Genomic DNA, 23,526 nt, shown 5'->3' on the forward strand with positions numbered 1-23,526 from the left:
TGCCCCCAGTGGATGGCATCACCTTCGTCTCCTTGGCCCCAGGTGGACCCCGCCCATCGCCTCCGCCTGCCCTCTGCCCGCCCTTTGCATGCACGTTTATCAAGACTTCTGGGAGTTTCCATCTTGGTGCAGGGGTTAACGAATCCAACCAGGAACCATGAGGTCGCGGGTTCGATCTCAGTGAGTTAAAGATCCGGCGTTGCCGTGAGCTGCGGTGTAGGTCGCCGACACAGCTCGGATCCTGCGTGGCTGTGGCTGTGGTGTAGGCCAGTGGCTACAGCTCCAATTAGACCCCTAGTCTGGGAACCTCCATAAGCCACAGGAGCAGCCCAAGAAAAGGCAAAAAGACAAAAAAAAAAAAAAACACAAAAACTTCTGCATCTGCCTGCCCTACGTCGCCACCTCCAGGCCTTCCCTCTCCTTCCCGCTGCCTGGCCTCCCTTACTCTCTACCTGGCCCAGCGCCATCTAATAAAAATATATATAATGGCAGCTTTCCAGTAGCCTCGTTAAAACTCAAAAAGAAACTGGTAAAATTAATGTTAATAATAGATCCAAAATATCATTTCATCATGTGATCGGTCTAAAAATTATTGCCGAGACACGTTACCTTTTTGCACTCCGTCTCTGGAGTCTGGGGTGCATTTTATGACCTGAAGCACATCTCACTTTGGCCTGGCCACGTTTAAGCGCTCGACAGCCACACGAAGCTGTGGCTGCTGTATGGGACCTGGCCTCCTAACCAGTCCCCCTGCCTGTGGGCTCAATGAATTGCTGACAAATCAAAGACAAGTGTGAGGACATCTTGGAGGGGGAGGTCCCTCTGCAGAGAGACAAGTGGGAGAGGCTGAATGGATGTCCAGGCCCGGGGGCCACAGTCTGGGGGACCTCAGCAGGTGCCGCCTCTTCTGTCTGCATCTCCTCTCTCCTACCCCATCCCTTAGACCAGACTGCTTCTCTGTCCCCTCTCTGCTGCGGTCTCTGCCTCTGTCCTCTCTTCCTGCTGAAAGCTGGGTATGAAGGGACAAGATAAAGCAGAGTGGGCATACCCGAGACGGGGTGGCGCAGGGACAATGTGACGAGACCCCAGTCCTATACTCACCCCCCCAGGAAGATCAAAGATTCTCTCTAAATCCGGAGGTGTGAGGATGTCTCTGCCCACCACGGAGCCCTTGAAGCCGGGGGCATAGGCCTCGATACAATCAAACACTGGTGCCGCCCATGCCAGGAGACGAGAGGGCATCAGGAGGAAGAAGAGGCATTACGATTATACAAGTTAGCAAATTTACTAAAATTCATTAAATGCTACACTTAAAATTGATATTTTTTCATATGAAAATTATACCTCAATAAGCAAAAGGCAAAAAGAGTCCACAGACAGACAATTCATTACTAAGGCCAGTGGGGCTGAGGCTAGTCCAGCTTCCCAACTCTTTCTCACCTTTTCACTCCCACTCTAATAATGGAATTACTTGTCTCTCCTTGAATATGCAAAGATTTCTTGACCTTATTGCTCTGTTCAAGTTATTTCTTTTGCTTAGAATGCTCTTTGTTGCCTGGTTAACTCCTATTCATCCGTTAAAACCCAGCTCAAATGTCCCTTCCTTTGGAAAGCTCTCCTTTTCTGTCTGGCTCACAGTTTCCTCCTCTGGTTTGCACAGTCCATTGTGCTATAGGATCGGTTCATTAGTGTCTCCCACCGGACTGTGAGCAACCCGAGGGCAGAAACTATGTCTTCTGGGCTTTCTTAGCCCAGTACCTGACCCCAGTAGGCACTCCTTCACTGTAAATTTAGGTTTCCTTGGTTACTCCTCTCCCTTGGCACAGGACTTGCAGGTGTGAATCCTGACTGGGGCAGTCAGGAGGAGAGGGGTCCATTTGGGCCCCACGGCCAGCTGTCACCACCGAGACAGGACAGTCTAGCCCTCTTTACCTCTATCTGCGTAAGTGTTTCTCTCCAGCTCATCCCAGGCTTTGCCTCCAGCCAGCGTGTAGGGCGTGTACTGAGTGAAGAGGGAGATGACGTGGCAGCCGGGGGGAGCCAGGGTGGGGTCCAGCGAGGAAGGGATGCAGAGCTCAATTATAGGTCTGTGTGGGATACGGGGAGATGGGGTGGGCCTAAAGAGCAGCACCTGCCGGGGGAAGGGCTGGGGAGCAGCTCGGGGATTATAGGACAGAAGGAAGCTCTGAGATGGGAGGCTGCCAGGGCCGGGCCAGTGATTTCCATCAGCTAGGGTGGGATTTACTTGCATGGGTTTGGCGGCCGCCAGGACAGTCCAGACCACCCATGGGGAGCTCCCTCATCCTCAGGCCCCAGCCAGACCTCCAGGCTCCAGCTCTCTGGTCCCACCCAGCTCAGAGGGGGGCAGGTGCAGCCTGTCCCCACCTCCCCCACCACACACCCTGTGCTCCAACCCAGCAGCTCAGTGTCTTCAGGGGCCCCCACCTGTGGGAAGGCAGGCCATCCACAGCATCTTCAAAGGCCTGATGGATACGAAGGGTGTCCTCACAGTTGAGGTGGGTGGAGCACTGGTGATGGGGCAGAGGCTGGCCCCTGGGAGTATTGGGGGCTGCCAGGAAGTTGGGCAGCCTGTTGACAGCCACTGAGAGACCAAAGAGGCGGGGGGGGGGGGCAGTCAGAGCCCAAAGACCTGTGTCTTCAGCTCCCTGGGATTCTCCATCTCTACCCATCACCTGCTCACCCACATGGTGGACTAGGAAGGAAAGTATGAAAAGGTGTTTCACCTTCAAATTGGGGGGCGGGCTGGGGGTCAGGGAATAGGATGATGATGCAGGTCAGTCCTTCCCAGACCTGGAGATTCCTCACTCACATAACCTCAACAGAGAGGTTGCACTCTGCACTCTGGCACACCTCTTACCGTTGATTTTGGTAACAGGTGACTGGGTGTCCAGCTGGGAGATTCTCTGCACGAACTCCTCGGGAAGCCACTCCTGGAAGGAGAAGTTCCACGCTGGAGGTGCCGAGGCCCCAAGGGGGCTGTCATCCTCCTTCGCTCAGACTGATCCAGCAACCTCCCTCAGAGCTCAGCCAAGCCACCTCCTCCGTGAAGCCCTCCTGGACCCTTCCCACTCAGCTCTAACCACTTCTTCTTTTGCGCTCTGCCAACAGTCCTGACTGCAAACCAGCTCCTGCTACGAATATGACCAGTGGGCTGCAGCCTTTCTCCTCTGATCTGTAAACTCTTAGAAATCTCGATGACCTCAAATTTGTCTTAAGATGATTTTTTTGGGGGGGAGGGGGCAGTTCCCAAGGCATGTGGAAGACCCCAGGCTAGGGATCAAACCACTCCCTGGGCCAGTGACCTGAGCCACTGCAGTGACGATGCCGGCTCCTTAACCCACTGAGCCACCAGGAAACTCCTTAAGACACTTTAGAACTGATGTTTGTTGAATTTTATTCATGGACTCACTCAGAAAAAGTGATGCTTTGTCTCTAAGAATAGTTGGGAGCTCCTTGCTCACACACGTATTACATCTTTGGCGGGTAGGGAAGGTGTGGCCAATTGCAAAAACTGCCCCAAATCCTTGCCCCTCCCTATATGCAGTGTGTCTTGTTACATGCCCAGCCGTTGTGGGCTTGTTACACAACATTCACACGGCAATGGATACCTGAACCAAACAGTGGAATTGTGTGGAGGGGAGAAATCAGGATAGGAGGGAAGCTGCAGAAATCACACTTGGCTGAAAGTCAGACCTGGGTTCTGGCTCTGGCTCTGCCAACTGCGGTTCCCTCACCTCACCTCCCTGGACCTTCCCCGTCACTTATGAGGCTTCTTCCCTGTTTGCTGCCTGCCTGTTAGGTGAGGAGAGAAGGACGGGCTCCCGCACACGCAGAGAGACTCGGCACTCCGATCTCCCACCCAATGCAGCCCTGCCCCCTGGTCCTCTCGAGTTGCAGCCCCTGTGACCGCAGACGCCTCCCCACCCCGCCAGGCCTTACCTGTGGCGTCAGCTTCAGGAAGGTGCTCTGCGGTGACGCGTTGGACAGCACCACTCTGCTCCTCACCTCCGAGCCATCTTGCAGCACGACTCCCTGAACGCGCCCTCCACTGCTCACCTGCACACTAGCCACCGTCTGGAGCCCCGGGAACCCGGGGAAGGGACATGCAGGCTGGGTCTTAGGGGATTTCGCCATCGTGCTGCTCACAGGCACGACCAGCTTCCTCACCCTCTGCCGATTTTCTGCTGCTCCTAGGTGAGGCCTTAGCCACCCCCTCCTCCAATGCAAAGGCTGGGATAGACGCTGCACCTCCAAAGGGGCGGGCAGAAGAACTGGGACCTGGTTCAGAGCTGCTGGGCCACTAACAGGCTGCAGAGCCCGAAATCCTGATTCTGAGCCCTGCCTTGCCCATCGGGAAAGGGAGGGACCCTCTGAATCTGAGATTGTTCTATTCTCAGATCCTTGCAAAAATCGGGGTAGGGGGCTGTTCACCTTTTCAGTGAAGATGCTTGCTCCATGTGCGGTGGCTGAGCTTGCAATGGCTTCAGATAGGGCACCCATGCCACCCTCGACGTAGGCCCAGGCCCCCCGCATCCCCTCCAGGCCCCCCATCACGTGATGCAGCAGCACATACCTGAGGACAGGTCATCAGAATCAGTGGCCAGAGGTGGGATTTAATCTCCCCAGAATTCCAAATATTCCAAATATTCCTTCTCATTTTTTTAGGGCCACACCCGCAGCACATGGAGGTTCCCAGGCTAGGGGTCTAATCAGAGCAACAGCTGCCGGCCTACACCACAGCCACAGCAACACCAGATCCGAGCCACATCTGCGACCTACACCACAGCTCACGGCAACGCCGGATCCTTTAACCCACTGAGTGAGGCCAGGGATCAAACCCATAACCTCATGGTTCCTAGTCAGATTCACTTCCACTGCACCATGATGGGAACGCCTTCCTTCTCACCTTGTACCTTCAGCTTCTCCCTACCCCATCCATCCCTGGCCACTAGCCTTTAAAGGAGCTCCAGGCTCTAGTAAGAACCCTTCACCTTCCTTTTTACATCCTTGCCCCATGTAGATGTCTGCGGGCAGAGCTTTGGTTCCAAAATGTGGTGGCGATGCCCAAACCAGCATCTCCCACACTCCTGAGTGCCAGCCTGTAGGCCCAGCTACCCACAGCTATCTCCGCCAGCATTGCTCTGGGCAGGCATCTTAAACCCATCCCCTCCCCCCCTCCCCATTCCTCAGCCTGTTTCTCCCTCAGGCTTGTCTCCATCCAAGTGAACGGCACTTTCAGTTTCCAACAGAAACCCGGGGGTCAGTCTTGGCTCCTACTAGTGGCTCACCGCCTACATCCAATCGGGTGCCTCCCAGAGAACTTTCTGAGGCCCCACTCCCTGCTGCCCCCTCCCTGGTCCAGGCCACTTTCTCCTCTTCCTTAAACTGCTGCACTAACGTCCTCCTTACTGGACCGCCCTCTCTAACTCTTTCTTCCCTGCAAACCTTTGTCCACATAGAACCTGGAGCCTGATCTCGAACCCAGGGATGCTCCTGTCGCCTGGCTCCTTTCAAGCCTTCACTGGCTCATTGATGCTCTCCAAAAATGGCCTTCGGGGCTCCTGCCTGCTTGTGGGCTCGTCCCTCCCCAAGCTCCCCCCAACCCCTGCACTCCTCCCAAACCAAACTCTCAGGGCCTTGAATGGACCACATGATCTATCCCCAGCTCTTATGCTCACAAATGCTGTTCTGGAATCTAGAACCCTTTTCCTCTTCTTCTTCTTCTTCTTTTTTTTTTTTTTTTTTGTCTTTTTGCCTTTTCTAGGGCTGCTCCTGTGGCATATGGAGGTTCCCAGGCTAGGGGTCGAATTGGAGCTGTAGCTGCCGGCCTACACCAGAGCCACAGCAACTCGGGATCCTAGCTGTGTCTGCAACCTACACCACAGCTCACGGCAATGCCGGATCCTTAACCCACTGAGCAAGGCCAGGGATCGAACCTGCAACCTCATGGTTCCTAGTTGGATTCATTAACCACTGCACCACAACGGGAACTCCCCTCTTCCTCTTCTTATGTTTGGCTAATTTCTCCTGTCCTTAGAGTCTCAGATGAAACATGTCTTTCTCGTGGGGGGCTCCTCTGAGCCTGGACCACTGCCCCCCTGCCTTGCTTCCCCATCGTAACACCCGTAGCTCTCTACTCCCACTACTTGCTCTGTGTCCACCTCTCCCATCAGGATTTCAGCCCTGCTCACCACCGTCTCCCCGGCACCTGGCACTGCCAAGTGCACCATCCCTATTTACTAAAAGAATTAATGAAAAAAGAAAATAACCTAAAGGCCCATTTCACAAACTGGGCAGCAGCTAAGTGGGGAGGATACCCACAGAGAAAAGGACGGGAGGCCCCAGCCGGAAGATCCACACTGGCTGGTTGATCACAGACCTTGGCCAAGGTGTTGCAACCGCTGCCAAGGCCCCCTTTGCCAGGCCCTGGGGAATCTGGGGCTGGCTTAGTGTGTGTTGAGAATCTCCTTCCAAGGGGTGTGCCTATCCCTTGAGACAAAAGCCACACTGACGGTTTCTAGCTGCATCTCCTGGTGCACTGGAAATGGCCCAAGACTTGGCGGCATCTCTATCCCAACACACACACACACACACACACACACACACACACACACACACACACACACGGCCTCCATTCCTGTTCCTCCAGGGGCTCCTTAAGTCACACAGCAACCACAGACTGCACTGTGTCTGACTGCCCCCTCTCGGCTGAGGCTGTCAGCACACGCCCCACTCACAAAGGGAAAAGCCGCCTCCCGCCCCTGCGAAGGTGCGTGAGGGCCTGTCCTGGAACCCAGGGAAAGGGTCTGTGGGACAAGGAGGAGCAATGGGCCTTCCTGGGAAGGAAAGAGATAGACAGACAGATGGACAGGGAAGAAGACACTCAGCTGAGATGCTGTAGTGGGAGGCAGGAGGGAGGCTCCTTCTAGGGAAGCAGTAGGGAGTATGGCTGGGAGGGGAGACTCTCGGGGGGGTCACACCCCTCAGCTGGAATCAGCTCTGCTACTTACTAGCTGCGTGATTTGGGGCCACATACTTCCCTCCTCTGAACCTTCACTGCAGCTTTGAAGGTTAAGTGACTCGTGGGTGAAGTGCTTGGCTCCTGCCTGGCCCTCTGGGTGAGCTCCATGAATGACAGTTATCCCTCGCAGGATGAGTTTGCTCCACTCCCGTTGCCTGACCTCGCCCCCTGCACTCACCCGCTCCCCGGAATGTGGGGACTTGTCATGGCTCCAATTACAGCATCCGTTGCTAGAGTGGCTTTTAGAGGCTCGGACTCAAACCACTGATCCAGCACCTGGGAGAGCACATGGGCCGGGAGAAAGATGGGCTTACCTTGGGGGGGGGCGCCCTCGCTTCAAGGTCCAGTCTGAGTCTGGGGAGCCCCTCACCTTGGCACTTGGAGCTGTGAGGACCTGGTAATACTGGGGCAGCTGGGCTCCCAGGGTACGGCCTAAAAGAGGAGATCCATAAAGTGTAAACTGAGACAGGCGATCAGGAGCCACACCAAGCTGTAATGTCTCTGTATCTGTTTATCTGTAAAACGTGAGTAATACTTTGTACTCCCAAGGGCTACTGTGAGGATTAAATGAGATATGTAAAGCATTTGCAAGTCCACAGGCACTTAAAACATTTTAGCTGTTAGAATTATTTGGGGGAAAATTGTAATTTGCATCTTATTCCCTTATCTTGAATTCTATGAGGCTATATTCTGGGAGGCAGTGGCTTAGCTAATCCATTCCTCTGATAGTGATTCAAACTATCTCAGAGAGTAAGGGCACAAGGACCTGGAAGGCAGGCATCACAATCTCTAGGCGGTGTAGCCCCAGTGCCTAGTTTAGTATCTGGCACATAACAGTTGCTCAGTAACTGTTTACTACATGAATGTTTATTGCATGTTTAATGCATGAAGCTCCTTGGCCTGGAGCTGAGAGGCTATGTCTACTCTGGGCATTTGTGATAGATTTCCACTTGCCCCGATCCTTCACCCTCCCCGGATCCATACCCCTTGCCACGTAACTCTGCCCTGCCTCCCACCCTGAGTTGACCTGCTCTGCTCCTGGATTCTGGGCTCACATGATTTGCTTGGCCAGTGGAATGTTTGCAGATGGGATGCACTCCGAGGCTGGAACCTGGCCGTCACACTGAGGCTTGCCCTCTGTGTGTCTGTCATGGACATAAGAAGGCCATGCCTGGATGAAAGGCCCCTGGAGCAGCGCTGCCCCAGCCTCAAACACATGCATGAGACCAGGCCAAATCAGCAGAGCCCAGCTGGGATCAGCTGAACCAGGCAGACACATGAGAAATAAAATTTATTTGTTTAGTCCACTGGAGTTTTATGGTTTGTTATGCAGTAATTTTGTGACCACAGCTAACTGCTTCAGTACTTCTCTAGTAGGGATGCTAAACTGGTCTTTGTACCCTAGAGGAGTGGTAGAATAGCAGAGTGGCCTTGGGGAAACCGCCCCTCTCACACTCGTGGCAGACATTACTCATTCATCACAGATATTTTTTCTTGCTCAGCCCAAACCTAGCATCCCTATTTTTTTTTTTTTTTTTTTTTTGTCCTTTTTGCCATTTCTAGGGCCGCTCCTGAGGCATGTGGAGTTTCCCAGGCTAGGGGTCGAATCAGAGTTGTAGCCACCAGCCTACACCAGAGCCACAGCAACTCGGGATCCGAGCCGCGTCTGCAACCTACACCACAGCTCACGGCAACGCTGAATCCTTAACCCACTGAGCGAGGCCAGGAATCAAACCCGCAACCTCATAGTTTCTAGTCGGATTCATTAACCACTCAGCCACAACAGGAACTCCCTAGCATCCTTCTTCTGGGGGGAGCATCTCTTCAAATTCTCTAGGCCCTGATCTCATACTCTGGCCCTGGCTATGATGACAAGCTCCATGCAGGCTCCGGGCAGCTTCACACAGGGCACCCCGGACAGCATCTCACTTCAGGACTGTAAGATGCACCCCCACTTCTTCCTTGGGCCTTCTCCAGTACCACAACAGGACACCCTGGGAACCCACTTGGTACTCATGAATGCACCACCCAGAAGTTAATGCCTCATGTGGGAGTTAATACCACATGGGGCAACCTCTGACCACCGAGGGACAGAACCCGATGAGTTAATGTCTCCCCCTTCTTCTCTTGGGAATGTCCTCATGTGCATTTTATAAGGCTTCTCAGAGGGTCCGAGCAGGATCCTGCACCTCGTCACCTGCAGTGGTGGCCAGCTTAGGAATGCACCCTGGCGTCACCCTCTCTCTTTCCAGTTTCCCCTCTTTCCTTGGGACCCTCCCTCAAAGTGAACTACTGTACCTTTGGCTCAGGCTCTCTTTTTAGGGGACGCTGGCCTAAGACCTGCACACTAAAGTGTCCAGGCGGCCCCTATTAATTAACGGCAGTTGGCCTGCTACCTCGGAGATTCAGGCTTATGTCCAACATGGAAAAAAATGGGCTCGGCCATGTGAAGACGCGCCTCATGCCCTGACACCTGCCCTTGGACTTACCCGCCTGCAGCAGGGGCTTGAAGGTGGACAGCGACTTGAGCCTTTGCAGGAGGGAGCCTCGCTGGAAGGCCTCCATGTCCACGGGGGCTGCGTCCAGCAGAGGCTCGATGGCTAATGCCAAGCGATTCATGAACGCCTCGTATTTGGGAAAGGCCTGGAACAGAGGTCTGAGTCAAGGCCACGTTGCCTAGAACCCCACAAGGACACTGACCCCATGCTCTGCCACCCCGCATGGCCTGCTGCCCCCCAGCTGAGGCTTGATGTTCTCTCAGGCCTCACGCCCAGCGTGGCTCAGCCAGGCCATGCCCAGTGACTCCCGGTTCTAGGTCTGGGCACTGATGTCAGCACCAGGGGAGACCAGAGAGAGCCTGGGTAGTGGGGCGGTGGTGGTGGTGGGGCTCTGGATGGTGACAGGGACAAGGGCTTAATGCTGGCCAAGACCAGCAGTCAGCCACGGAAAACTGGCGAGTATCCTTGGATGCGGTCTCTGTGATAAACCAAAAACCATTTAAAAGTTTCTTTTCTCTGTTCTGTTTTTCTATGCCGTACTGGTAAAAGTAAGACCTCTTGAAAGTTCCTGTCGTGGTACAGCAGAAAAGAACCCTACTAGCATCATGAGGATGAGGGTTCGATCCCTGGCCTCGCTCAGTGGGTCGGGGATCTGGCATTGCCGTGAGCTGTGGTGTAGGTCACAGACGCGGCTCGGATCCCGGCGTAGGTTGGTGGCTACAGCTCCGATTCGACCCCTAGCCTGCGAACCTCCATATGCCACGGGTGTGGCTCTAAAAAGTAAAAAAAACAAAAAAACAAAACAACACCACTGAAAAAGTAAGACCTCTTGCCCTGTGTTCCAACACAATGGCTGATCCTTCCCGTCTGCAAATCTCCCACGTCCTCTCACCATCACATCCTCTCGTCATCATGTCCCCTCGTCATCAGCAGGAACAGAAACTTGCATCCCTGTCACCCCACACCCTCCCTCAACAGAATCTATTTCAACAGCCTGGTTATGACCCCAAATTCCCTCCCTGGATGGACACCTGTGCTACCCGAGGCCCTATCTTAATTCTCAGCCCAGAGCTTCTCATTTTTGGTTCATTTAGACTCACGGATATACCCATGGATTTTTAACAACTGTTACACACAAAAAAAGTTCTGTGTTAAGTACACTGGGGAATATTGATGAAAATGAAGGTTGGCAGCTTTCTCCTCAGCAGGCCTTTAATGAGACACCATGTGAAGACAGAACCAGAATTCAGGCTCCTTACTTTCCACAATGGGATGTGGCCTCTGCCTCCTGCTCCTGTGGTTGCTAGTGCACACGGTCACAGCCACTGCCCCACAGGCACGGGCACCCGGCCTTGCCCTGAACCCTCTCTAGTGCATCTGAGATGAGTCGGACTTGGGGGAGAGGCCGCAGGCCGTGGACCCCAACCTGCTGCAGAGAAGAATCACTTGAGAAGCACTTTTTTAAAAAAAGCAAAGCTGCCCGGCTGGCCTGATCATCATCCTGCTTTGGAAACCACTGGCTGAAGAGAGATGCTATGTCTGTGGCTCTTCTGGTTTTACCCAACACTAGATTAACACAATGAAAAGAAACATACTGGATCGTATTGATCCAGGTTCTTCTTGAAAAAATGTCTCTACCAAGGTGTGAGTGAATGCTATGCCTTGTAGCTAAGCTTGGTACAAAAAAAGCGTCCATTCAAAGGATCTTTTTATATCTGTAAAACCAATCACACTAGACTCGTGACATTCAATGACTCATCTAGACAAAGCCAGCCTGCAAATTCCTCATGGTGCAACCCCAGGAAAAAACGTGTCTTTTCCATCCAGTGGGCGTACTTCCTCTCACTAGACCCGTGTGCCATTGGGGCCACATTCCTACCTTGGGCTGCCAGGGAAGGATGCCAAGCAGGTGAGTTTCTATTATAGCTCTCTTCTCCTAAATTCCTGATCCACTGTGTTCTACCCTTAACTCTCTCTGCTCCTCCCTTCTGTTTGGCCTTCATGTGCTTTAATATCAATAACCACTTGGTTCTGTGCAAAAGCAGAAGAGGTAGAAAGCACATACAGGATAAGAGCATATCAGTGGAGTCTCCTTTTGAAATTCAGCAGGTGGAGGCCACCTGAACAGTGGCCTCAGGCTGAACACACACAGGTTTGTGGGTCTCCAGTGTCCACTGGTCTTAAGCACTGTCCTCCATCCTCTCCTCTTCTCAATGCCAAGGCCAAAGGCTGGCACAGACTACAGCCCTCCTAGGGAGGATGGGGTGGCCTGTCCACAGCCCTTGCCCTTTGGACAATTCCAACCAGGCCCATTTCCTTTCTTCCTTTCTTTCTTCTTCTTTTTGAATGGCTGCACCCACAACATACTGATGTTTCTGGGCCAGGGATTGAGTCTGAGCTGCAGCTCCCTCAATGCCGGACCTTTTAACCCACTATGCTGAGCCAGGGATCAAACCCTCACCTCTGTAGCAACCAGAGCCTCTGCAGTCAGGTTCTTAACCCACTGTGCCACAGCAGGAACTCCAAGACCCATTTCCACTCGAGAGCAGCCTCCAGGCTAAGACGGAGATCAGTCGCTGGTCACTTTCCCTACCTGAGCATCCTTCCGTGAGAACTGGGCGATCTGCTTCTGGTTTTCTGCCATGTCTGTGCCCAGGAGAAGGGACCTGGGCACCTTGCCCCCTGTGCCCTCTTCCAGCATGGGGGTGAAAGAGTAGGGGTTTCGGAGATGAAGCCTCAGCCCATGTTTCTGCAGAACACAGACAGCACATTTGAAAGTAACGTTTGAAGGGCTCTGCCCTTGACCTTCTCTGATTGTGTGACTGTTTAGGTACCTGCCTGCAGGCGCCCAAGGCGTGTGGGCTTGGTTCCTATTTTTGACATAAGAGTATAAAAAGCCCTCTTGTCCAGGCACCCTATGGCAGACCATACCACACCATGCCACGCCATGCCATGCCACACATATGACACCATGCCAAGTCACGCCATGCATGCTACCCAGCGCAGGGGCTGTACTAGGGTTTACAATGGTTACATCACAACAACTCTTTACAGAATATACATATACTTATGGGTACCATCCACATTGTATACATGCAACAACAGAAGCTCAGAGAAGTGAAATACTTGTCCAAGGTCACATGGGCAGGTGGATTCAGGTCTCCAAACCACATCCCTGTGACTCCAAAGCCCTGGCTCTCAGAGCTCATCTATAACTGTCCTCATTTCAGAAATAAGTAATTAAAATGTAGACAGACACAATAAAGCTGCAGTTATGTGAAAATCCATATGTACAAAGGAGATAAATTATTCACATCAAAAACCCTTTTACTTACTTTGCAGACTCATTTACTCCATGTCACTTTAAATGGAAGTTCCCTTGATGCATTTAGGATATGGTCTGATTTACAAATATTTGACTACCTCTGAGAACTTTCCAAGAGCACATCTACCTCTTCAAAAGAAGTGGGGACATGGAGTTCCCATCGTGGTGCAGTGGTTAATGAATCCGACTAGGAACCGTGAGGTTGAGGGTTTGATCCCTGGCCTTGCTCAGTGGGTTAAGGATCTGGCATTGCCATGAGCTGTTGTGTAGGTCGCAGATGCGGCTCAGATCCTGCGTTGCTGTGGCTCTGGTGTTAGGCCGGCAGCTACAGCTCTGATTGGACCCCTAGCCTGGGAACCTCCATATGCCACAGGAGCAGCCCAAGAAATGGCAAGACAAAAAAAAAAAAAAAAAAAAAAAAAAAAAAAGAAGTGGGGATAAAATAGAAGGGGCCTGTGCTACTCCCACAAATAAGACTTACTGTTCCTGCTAGAGACTTTTTCTTAAACTACTTTACTGAGGTGTGACTGGCATACAAAAAGCTGTGTGTGTTTAATGTACACAACTCGATGAATTTGGCCTCTAGAGACTTCTTTCCCCAGGTACTTGGCCCATCCCCTGTCCTTTTTGAGGTCTTTGCTCAAATGTCACCTGAGTAGCAAGCACCCCCTCCTCACTGTCCTGCCCCCCACCCCCCACCCCTGCTTCATTCTTCTCCCAAGCACTTATCACCACCCAGCTAATTATGTACTGAGTTGCTCTCCCTTCCAGCAGGTAGGATGTAAGCTCTGTGCACGCAGGGGCAGTGCTCAGTGCTCAGTGCTCCGTGCTCCGTGCTCAGTGCTGTATCCCCAGCAGCTGGATTCTGTGTGATCAATACATATTCTGTTGACTGAATACATAAATGCAATGTTGCAGTCGGGGTACATCTTACAGGACACAAATGAGATCTGTGAGCAGAAGCTTTAGAAAAACATAGGGAAACCAAAAGAGACCAAAAATTATAGCTGAAGTTTCCCCAAACCACAGGCATTCCAGATGGCAGGATCAGCACAGTTAGCTGAGCATTCTGTGCAGATGAGGGCCTGGGCTGGGAGACGCAGGACCCTTTCTGACACTAAGACTGGGGAATGTCTTTGATTCCAAACTGGTGGAACCTCCAGCTTGGTTACTCTTGACAAGGTGAATTCTCTACCACCCAGGAGGCATCCTTTTTTCCTCTTTGTCGCTCACCCTTGGCACTCCTTCCATTGCTAAGTTTCACAGCACGGCCTCCAGAGGTTGTCCACACCTCCCGCCTCCACTACCCAGACTTAGCCTGAGCCACCTTCCTGGTCTCCCTGCAACCATGGCCGCTTCTACCACAACCCCTGCCATCCAGCAGGTGGACTGACCTTTCATAAAGTCATGCATCCCATCATCCACTTCCTGATCAAACACCTCCACTGTCTTCCCACTGTGCTCAGGACAAAGTGCAGGCCCTTCCCCACAGCCCGAGAGGCCGGTCTCAGCCGGGCCCTGCCCTCCCCTCCAACACCACCTCCTGCCCCGGACCCATCGCTGTCTGCTCCGTCCGCATGACCTTCTTCCCCTTGGGCCTGTCCAAGAGCTCGGTCCTATGGCAGCTTTACAAACTCAGATGCTCAAGGGTCCCAGCAGGTTTCTTACAAGGGCTGAGGGTGAGACAGGACCCCAGGAAGTGATGGGGCAGGGTGGAACTGGGCCCTCGGCCATCTTACACTTGGGGCCAGCCTCTGCAGCAGGGAGGAGCACAGGTCTGATGCTGACGACGCTTGCTCTTTGAGAGGTTTGATTTGTACATGAAATGCCTCAATTTTTAACACACTGGGTGTGCCAGACAAAGCCCATCTGTGGAAAGACACCCAGGAGACCACAGGGGCTAGACACACCCTTGGAGGGAAGAAGAGCAGCTGCCCATCCCACCCCCACCGCCTGAAACTCCAGACCATGGAGCAGGTGGACACACACACACACACACACACGCACGCACAAGCACTCACACACAGGCATACGCATACACATGCACACACACATGCATGCACGTAACCTACCTTCAGCTCCAGGTCAGTGTAAATCTGCGGCCGCAGCAGGCTGAGGAGGTAAGATGCTCGGGAGAACTTAAACCCTGAAAACAAATGGAATGAAGCCAGTCACCAGCCATCACCAGTGGTCACCTCCCCATGCCCCTCACCCCACCGCTCACCTGGGATTATCTCCTCGGTGACAGCTGCGCCCCCAATCACGTGGCGTCTCTCGAAGACCACCGTGTTCACCCCCAGTCTCTGCAGGTACGCCGCCTGAGGGGCACACAGGGCCCTCCCTTCATCCCTGGGGGCCCACCCGCCCTCTCAGGGTCCTCACCAGGGGGCCGACTTAAGCTGTTCCTGCCCTGAGATGCCCTTCCGTCGCTTGCCGCTAAATTCCCACCTCCCCAGACGTCCCCTATGCCTGACCTGACAGCTCCTGCCCTCTGCTTCCCTTCTGCAAGGCCCAGGGCCTCCGTGAACTCCAGCCCATTTCCCGGCGGGAATCCAGACCACCCAGGTTCCCCTCCCTGTCTCTCTCCCTGCTGGGGTGGCCTGTTTCCCCATGTGCAGAAACGGGGCTGATGATAATAGTACCCCCTTGCCTGCTTCAGGGGCTGCTCTGAGGATTCTTGGAGCTGGTCCCTAGGAGGGGCTTGCCTGGGGTCCCTGGCACATAGGATGTGCTCAGTCAATGAAGCTATGATTACAGCACAGCTTTATTTTGGGGAACAAATGATGCAGCTCGGAGGGCAGACTTTTTAAAAAATTTATTTGGCAAACACTACGTGCCAGACACCATGCGAGAGTCACTTTGCCACCCTAGAGTTCGGCACCGTGATTCTCCCCATTTCACAGAGGAGGAAACTGAGGCTCCGTGAGGCTAATTGCTCAGGATCAGGGAACTGATGAGCAGAGGTGTTGGCGAATGAACCCAGGCCATCTGGACCCCACATCTACACTCCTGACACATCCTAACGAGAAAGTGAAAGCATAGCCCCGACGTGACATGGCCCTCAGCTGCGTGTCTCCCATTAGACCTGAACAGCCTTACAATGATGACCACAGACAAGGGTGGCCTGAGGACAGGACAACATGGGACAGAGCGAGCCCACTGCACAACTGGGTCTAAGCACAAAGGAGTACCAGGTCGCCAAAGTACCAAACGCCCCCTCTGGCCAGGATGATGGGACTGCTGCTTCTGCACAGAGACTGGGCTCTGCAGGCGGCTCTCCTCTCCCTGCATGTGGTTTCCCGAGATGCCCAGTCATAGGGCTGCCCCGCTTCCTGACAGCATCCAATCGGAGCCCTGCCCTACTTCCTTAGGCTCTGCCCACATCATCCAACCCAAGCACACGTCCCGGAAGAGGGTCTTCCTCGCAGCCTCCTATCCGGGACCGCTCCACGTGCCCCACGGTCACCACTGGTGTGAGGCTGTGTGAGCCGGGCCCTCAGGGAACGTCATCTATTCCCCTCCCCACAATTCGGTGAGGGTGGACATTTAACAAAATGGAAGCACAGCTGATTTACAACGTCCTGTTAGTTTCAGGTGCACGGCAAAGTGGCTCAGTTATACATACACATACATCTATTCTTTTGTAGATTCGTTTCCATTGTGGGTTATTACAGGGTGTTGAGTAGAGTTCCCTGGGCTATACCACAGACCTTTGTTGGTTATCTATTTTATACACAGGAGTGTGTATATGTAAATCCCAAATACCTAAGGTATCCCTCTCTGCCTGTCTCCTTGGTGAGGGTGGGCGTTTGTATTCTCTTTGGACCGTGGTTCACAGGGATTAACTGACTACCTTAACTTTCCCAGATGGAAAGTGGCAGAGCTGGGAGACAAACCCATGTTTGTAGTCACATAAAATCAATGGTTTAAATTACGGATCGGTTGAGTTAAATTACATCCCCTGTGAGATGGTCAAGTAAAACTGCTATTTTTACAATTTAAGTATTAAGATTTAACACACATCTCCAGGCTCCCCACATTGCTGAGCCCCTTGTACGGACATTCTAGAGAAGCCGCTGCTTAGGAAGATGCTCCACGTTAGTCTCGGGGCTTGAACCCACTCTAGCTCACTCTGTGGCCTCCTAGGGGAACAGAGACTCAGGCTGGAGCAGCAGAGCCTTAGGGAAACCCTGGCCTGCCCCGCTTAGGAGCCAGAAGCCGTGTGCGCTGGGACAGGGCCCTGCCTCCTTTGTGGGATTGGCTCCTTCACTGTCTGGAGGGCGCTCTAGGGACCGTGGGTAGCTGCTGTGCTCCCCAGGCTGGTACCTGGCCCAGACCTAGCGACCCAGCTGGGGAACACAGGGTCTGTACACAACGGGGGCCCACAATCTGGAAGGCCTCCCAAAGGCCCCCCAAGCCCCAGGCACCTCGTCCCCAGGCTCCAACCTGCCTCCCAGGCTATGTCCTTTACACACTTTTGCAGCTATTTATTATCCAGCTTTTGAAAAGTCCTGAGGGAAACCCATGGGCATTAAGAAGGGGTGAGCAAGGGAGCCCCTGGGACTCTCCCTAACGATGGCAGATGTCCATTCCAGCCAGCCACTGGTCAGCACCAGGGCGAGGGGACCAGCCAGCCTTCCCTTCTCCCCCTGCCCTAGGCCTGCATCCTGCCTTATAGTCCTGCTAACAGGCTTCCTTACAGTCCTGCCCCGACACCCTGGGGCCCGTGAAGTGGGGCAGCGGGGAGGGACTCACAGCCACCAGCCCGTTGTGTCCTGCAACGAGACAGAAGAGTGGGGAGGAGAGTAACAGCAGTCAGTGGGCAGACAGAACATCCCTTGAGGGGTGTGGCCACCCACCCTTATCCCTGTGCCCATGAAGATCCTGGAGAGATGGCAGAACATGGGGGAACCCCTCACCTGTACCTGCATCTTGCCTGAACCTGTTGGGACTGCATCTAGCTTGATGTTGTAAGACACCTGGTCTGTGCGGAGTCAGAATCCCCTGGTTCTTGTCCTGAATCAAAAAAAGTCCTATCACCCTGGCCGGGCCAGTAGCTCATGCCGAGTGGCGACCGGGAGATAGCCAGTCTCAGAGGAAAGCTACCCCACGAGGCCTCACACTGCTGGACTTCCATCACTTGGGGGTGAGCAGGTGCCTGTCAGGGGGAGAGCCGTGGTCCACTTAGCAGGGCAGCAAGGGAGACGTGGCATCCCAGGAATCGCTGGCATCCAGGTGAGTGCGGCTCGTGGGGACAGTTGCTGTGAAGTTCTTGTTTTGCTCAAGCGAGGTTCATAATGGTGTCCCAAAAGGCTTTAGTCACGTGGGGCATCTTTGTCAATTCCCAGTGTCCCCAAATAAAAGAAGAACAGCTCCAAGATGAAGTAATTAAACATATTCGGCTTCAACATGCACTAAGTGTGCTTCACAGGTACTCGGCTGATGGGACAGTTTATGTCATAAAGTCTCTTCCCAAAAATTTTAGGCAGGCTCCCCCTGGGGTCGGGCCCTGAACTTGGCTTGGGACCCCATGTTCCACACCAAGCCCTCTGCTCGCAAGTGCCTGTCCAGCGTGGACAAGCTTCAGGGCCACCTGAGAACTTGCATAACTGCCGATTCCCAGACCCTCCCGAGTCTACTCAGCAGGTTGTGGGTGGGGACCGAGAATGGAGCTCCCTGGTCATTCGGATGCAGGTGCTCTCAGACCCAGAGGCCGAGCACCCAGGGCCTGGGGCTGGGGTTGCCTCCCCTTTCCTTACATTTAGGATAAAATGCAGCAGCTGGAGAAGCCCTCGGTGGGCAGAGAACAGGCCCCAGTTTTTTTTCATGGAGGGGTCAAGCCTCACCTGGGACACTCGGCACCTGCTTCTCCTTGGCGACAGAAAGTCACTCTGAGTCTTCAAAGATATCAGAAGATGACTCGGATCTCAGTGCGAACCTGAACCCAGGGTTGATCCAATAAAAGGCTCAACCATTAATGCGACAGACATCCTCAAATAGGAGGAAGCAGTGACCCACAAGATGGATTTCTCACGGCTGAGCTGACTTTGTTTTACATTTTCCACGTTGAGACCCCCAGAATTTTCGAGGTCATGGAGCCAATTTCTCATCCATTAAAGGGACTTCTGAAACGGAGCTTTTAAAATCTCTTTGAGTGTGATCCACGGGAAGAAATGCCTTTTATTCTGTGATCTGGCACACCTTCCACATGTAAATGTATTTCACAGAAACAAGTTTCATGGGATAATCTCTTTGATTATATTTCATTAAAAATCCTGGTTGATATAGTACTATTTTCACATGCTTTTGAAAATTTTTAAAGTTTAAAAAATATGCTGGACGGGAATCATGAATGGATTGCAGCCTGCAGTCTGAAAAGCCCTGCTCTCAAATACACACAACAAATGAAAGGCAGACTGTCCTGGGTTCTTCCCAGCTTCTGCCATCTTCTTCATGCATAAAACAGAGGCTGCTGGACCTGCAGTGCTGCACTTACTGGAGAATAACCAGTAATATATGAAAAGCCCCTGTCCCTTAGCAGACCCACAATAAATGGTAGCCGTTTGTCTTTTAAAGCAATGCTGATCACAAATGTTTGAAAGCTAATAAAGGCTTCCAGGCAACGGGGGCCAGTTTCATCATCACATATGAGCCCACAAATGCACTATGAGACCTTAAACTGCAAAGGGCGAGGATCCAGCAGCCCAAGGTCCTCCTCCCTGCAGCACTCCCCCAGCCCTGCGCCCGGTTGAGTCCTCCTGAGGCTTCTGGTGACCTCCCCTTTTCCACGGAAGGAGTCTCAAGCTGCGGGCTCTGCTAATCTCCAGGTGGGACTGCAGGATTCCTTGGGCAGCAGGCACGCAGGGCTCTGAAGGTGCATTCTTGAAGGAGTGGGCTATAGAGGCTGCATCAGGTCCATTTGAAGCTTTGGTTAGATGTGCCAGCTTCCTCAGAATCCTAGTCACCAGGGACGGGGCCCAGGAACAGCATTTGAGCACACTCTTTGGGTCATTCTTAGGCATTTGTAGCCAAGTAACGAAATCAGGGTCCTCCCGGGTTACTGGTGTGACTCCAGGGAGCAGAGCTAATTCTTAGAAGTTGCAACTCTGTTCCTCATTCAGGCTGGAAATGCCCTCACACCAGGCTTCCCGTTAGGCTGAGCCATTGGGCAAGTCATGTTGCAGACAAAGTCACACCCGAGCCTCACACACTTGTGGGCAGTGCACCCAGGCATCTGGGGACCCACCGTCAATCCTCTGTGCCAGGAGACAGCAGGGGTGTGCTGTCATCAAGGGCAGAAAGGGTGGGAGGCCCTTCGATTTACTGAGCCCAGTCAGTGGGGGCTGGAGCTGGAGTCCCCCAGCCCAGGGAGCTGGTGAGGCAGTTGTCCCACACAGCCCGTTAGAAAACTAAATGACGTAAACCTGCACTTAATTAGAAAACCAAGGTAACAAATGCTCAAAGCTTGTCCCTTCCTAATGATGTTGCTATGTTTTCCTGTTGTCTATGCTTTCACAGTTACTCACCTCCACGCACCGTGAGGTAGCCGTGCCTTACAGTGATGTCCTATTGTGTCTAATTCACATTTGGCAACGTCACGTCAGGAACTTTGAAAAAGGTCACAGTGGAAGCATTCGCACCACGGACAGCTGCAAACTTTCAACTTTATTTTTTGGTTGTTAGACTTAAAAAAGTGATGGAGAAAGTGCTAATAATGCAGATGAAACTTCACAGCAGTGGTGTCTGTTACATCGTGAAACAGTGCAGAGCTGGAAAAGCATTATCTGGTTGAGCAAAGTCATCCCGTCGTTGAGGGAGGAGCGAGAGCTGGACATAAATCTTTGTTTCACTTTCTTCCTGCTCTTTAAAGTAAGTAAAAATATCAACATTCTTTGGGGAGCTATTTTCTTTTGTCAGTTGCAACCCTAGGTTGGTTACTGAGTTCGGCAAAAGTCACAGGAACTTGGTAAGAATGGACTGGCTCCCTGGAGTTTAGAATATTGTATATTTTACCCGTAAAATTGGATGCAACACTTTTTATCTCAGTGTTTGCAATAAACTTGGGAATGGAAATATATGCACACTTTCTCCTGGAGAGACAAACATTTATCAGCACACGGCTGCTTAGTGTGCATTAAGAATGAAGAAATGCCCTAACAGGGGTGCGGCTTTAAAACTGTGTGAGCAGCATGTTCTTCTGGTCCTGTCGTCGTCTCTTATATACACCCAGTTGGAAATAACTTCCCAAGGTGAAATTTGGGGTTTTTGTGTGAACGGAAGGCGCCGAGGAAACACAGCCTGGTTCTGGCCCGCAGCCTCACTTGCTCCAGGTGGAACCCGGCTCCCTGCAGCCTGGGGTGCAGCAGAGCGTAGCAGGCTCACTGCAGCAGGTGTCCCACGTGCCCAGATGTTCAAGGCCACGGGGGGCTGTCACCCTCTGTGGACAGCCAGGAGAATCTCTGGGATGCATTTCTGTTTTTCCCTAACTCCCCTTTATGGACCAACAACAGTGCCCTCGGGTGGCCAGATGGTGGTGGCCAGAACTCAGGGCACTGGGGGTGACTGGATTTCACAGGTCTGCCATCCCAGGGCTCTTTCTTTCTGCTCCTTAGGTACCATGTGCTTTCCAAGAATGAGGCGACAACTAGCTAATTTCACAGGCGATACATGGAAACTCCTGAACTCCCCTAGTTCTCCAAGGTCATTATAGATGGAAAGACTCAAGCCTGGAGAGGGCAAGCATGTGCTCCAGGCCACACAGCAAGTCCACGGCAGAGCCAGCCCCAGAGCCCCAGCACCTGCTCACAGATCGGTGGGCTTTCCACATCAGCACCTGCTCTTGCCCAACTCCTGGCCAGCTGGTGCCAGCGAAGAGGGAGGGGCAGGGCTTGGGAGGCGCCCCTGCAGACTTCTGAGCAGACTGCCTGCCTGCCCCTCAGCTCCAGCAGCTCCGGCCCGGCCCGCTTTACCTGCTCCTATCACCACCGCGTCGTACTCAGACTTCAGGCGTCCCCGGGTGGTGTCTGAGTGAGCTTGTCTCCAAGCAGGGTGGGGAGAGGCACGCACGGCCCTGCTGAACCTTTGGCCACATGCAGCCATTTCTGCCCAGGACTAGGCCAGGAATTTTGCTTGCAATCAGCTTCTTGGGCCTCTCCAGGCAGGGGGAGGAGCAGAGTGAGAGCAGGAAGAGAGGAGGAGCTGAGGCCCAGCTGCAGAACTTGGCCTCGGGCCATGACTGAACAGAGGACACTGAGCTGCCTGGGTGGCAGGCCCAGTCCCCTTGGGGCAGAGCTGTGGGAGAGGGCCTGGTAACCCGGCGGAACTGGTGCTGTCTCCAGGCCTCTAGAGAGTGCTCTCTGCACTGGTAATCCCCCAGAGCTCCTGGGGGGCCCAGGTGCTCAGTCGTGCAGCTCCTCGTGGAAGCCCCAGAGGAGGGGCGCTGAGGCTCTTAAATGTGCCAGCTGAGCTGGGCGTGGAAATCCGAGCACAGAGACCCAGATCAGACTCTGCTCCAACTCCCTGTCCCTCTGGCTTGTAGGGGTAGCTACTCCATCCCCACAGCAGGCTCAGGGGCAGTGCCCAAAGGCCTCGGGGACCCCAGAGAGCCATGTGTCCTCCCCTAAATGCTTAAACACCAGCCGCTTCACAGGCTCCTGCAAAGCTGGAAGGGCTTGGGGGCCCAGCTCAGCCGTCTGTGATTCTTGGGGTTCTCCTTTGTCTTTCGAAGGCCTGAACACTTCTCTTATCTTTCGGCACCTTTCCCATTTTCCAAGAATCCTCCAGGATGGAAGAGCACATCTGTAAATACCTTCAGCTAAACAAACACTCACTACCCTCTGGCCTGTCCTGACTCAGGGGTCTCTTGGCTTGCTGCCCCCCACCCAGGAAAAAAGTAGCTCAGGGGCTCCTGTAACTGCTCTGACACCTGTCAGTGTTGTGCAAACCCACTACCAGAACTGCACCCCAGACTCAGCAGAATCAGGAGAGGACGTGGAAGGTTGCCTCTGGGTGTGGATTTCTGGGGCCTCTTCTACTCGACTCAGACACCCCTCCACCCCCCCACAGCAAGTTTACACTGCTCGTGCGTCTGCCAACAGCCGATTCAGGATCTCCCCCAGCCCCATGCGAATTAAAATACGGAAAAACTGGGGGGACTAGTTAAACCTGACACATCACATCATGCCGCTGCTAAAAATGAAGGGAAAGGGAAAATACTATTTGACAGAAGTGAGCACCCGAAACAGCAGCAGCCTCCCAGACTTAGTCTTTCCATTGCACTTCTTATATTTTCTACAACTGTGCTTTAAATTCCGGTCCACAAAGTCATGATGTTAAGGAGAAGTAGTCCTTGTCACCTCGTGACTCTGTCCCCCGCTGCCGCCTTGGGAGGTGTGGTTCTAGGTCCTTCAGGACCTCTGTCTCCACAAGCTGCTCGCTTAATGGGAAAGAACAGTCTGCTCTGCGTGAATTTCAGCTCAAGGCTCAAGGCACAGAAGGCCTGGCCACTGTCTGTGTGTCACACATGAACCCACGGCTTTGCTGGGCCGTGCCTACTTCTGCCATCTCTATTCCCTCTTTCCCAGCCAAGCCTCTCGGCCCGAGAGCACCAGACGCCCTAGCCCCGGGCTCTGATGGCCTCTTGCCCTTGTGTCTGTCCCTGG

At 53.2% G+C, this 23,526-nt stretch overlaps 1 protein-coding gene across 28 annotated transcripts in view; it reads right to left on the reverse strand.

Moving 5' to 3' along the window:
• PYROXD2 (pyridine nucleotide-disulphide oxidoreductase domain 2) overlaps positions 1 to 22,020 on the reverse strand; it is a 37,365-nt gene extending 15,345 nt beyond the window's left edge. For 2 of the 28 annotated variants that reach the window (XM_084995043.1, XM_084995041.1), the window contains exons 1-15: positions 17,989 to 22,020; positions 17,785 to 17,881; positions 17,621 to 17,640; positions 15,090 to 15,183; positions 14,938 to 15,011; positions 12,134 to 12,289; positions 9,532 to 9,685; positions 7,413 to 7,474; positions 7,221 to 7,318; positions 4,453 to 4,594; positions 3,961 to 4,095; positions 2,879 to 2,951; positions 2,446 to 2,602; positions 1,933 to 2,087; positions 1,102 to 1,208 (exon numbers count right to left, since the gene is read on the reverse strand). In XM_084995043.1, the coding sequence (XP_084851169.1) occupies positions 1,102 to 1,208; positions 1,933 to 2,087; positions 2,446 to 2,602; positions 2,879 to 2,951; positions 3,961 to 4,095; positions 4,453 to 4,594; positions 7,221 to 7,318; positions 7,413 to 7,474; positions 9,532 to 9,685; positions 12,134 to 12,289; positions 14,938 to 15,011; positions 15,090 to 15,183; positions 17,621 to 17,640; positions 17,785 to 17,881; positions 17,989 to 18,096 (1,632 nt within the window). In that variant the 5' untranslated portion in view covers positions 18,097 to 22,020. Of the gene's footprint in view, positions 1 to 1,101; positions 1,209 to 1,932; positions 2,088 to 2,445; positions 2,603 to 2,878; positions 2,952 to 3,960; positions 4,595 to 7,220; positions 7,319 to 7,356; positions 7,475 to 9,531; positions 9,686 to 12,133; positions 12,290 to 14,937; positions 15,012 to 15,089; positions 15,184 to 17,565; positions 17,641 to 17,784; positions 17,917 to 17,986 lie in introns of those variants that run through there. The other 26 variants (XM_084995038.1, XM_084995036.1, XM_084995047.1 and 23 more) reach the window with 24 other exon arrangements.
• Positions 22,021 to 23,526: the final 1,506 nt, after the last annotated feature.

Source organism: Sus scrofa, chromosome 14 (assembly GCF_054392235.1).
Source record: "Sus scrofa isolate SSC_HxYL_T2T_F1_AM1 chromosome 14, Sscrofa_HxYL_maternal_Yorkshire_Landrace_v2.0, whole genome shotgun sequence".
NCBI classification, from domain to species: Eukaryota; Metazoa; Chordata; class Mammalia; order Artiodactyla; family Suidae; genus Sus; species Sus scrofa.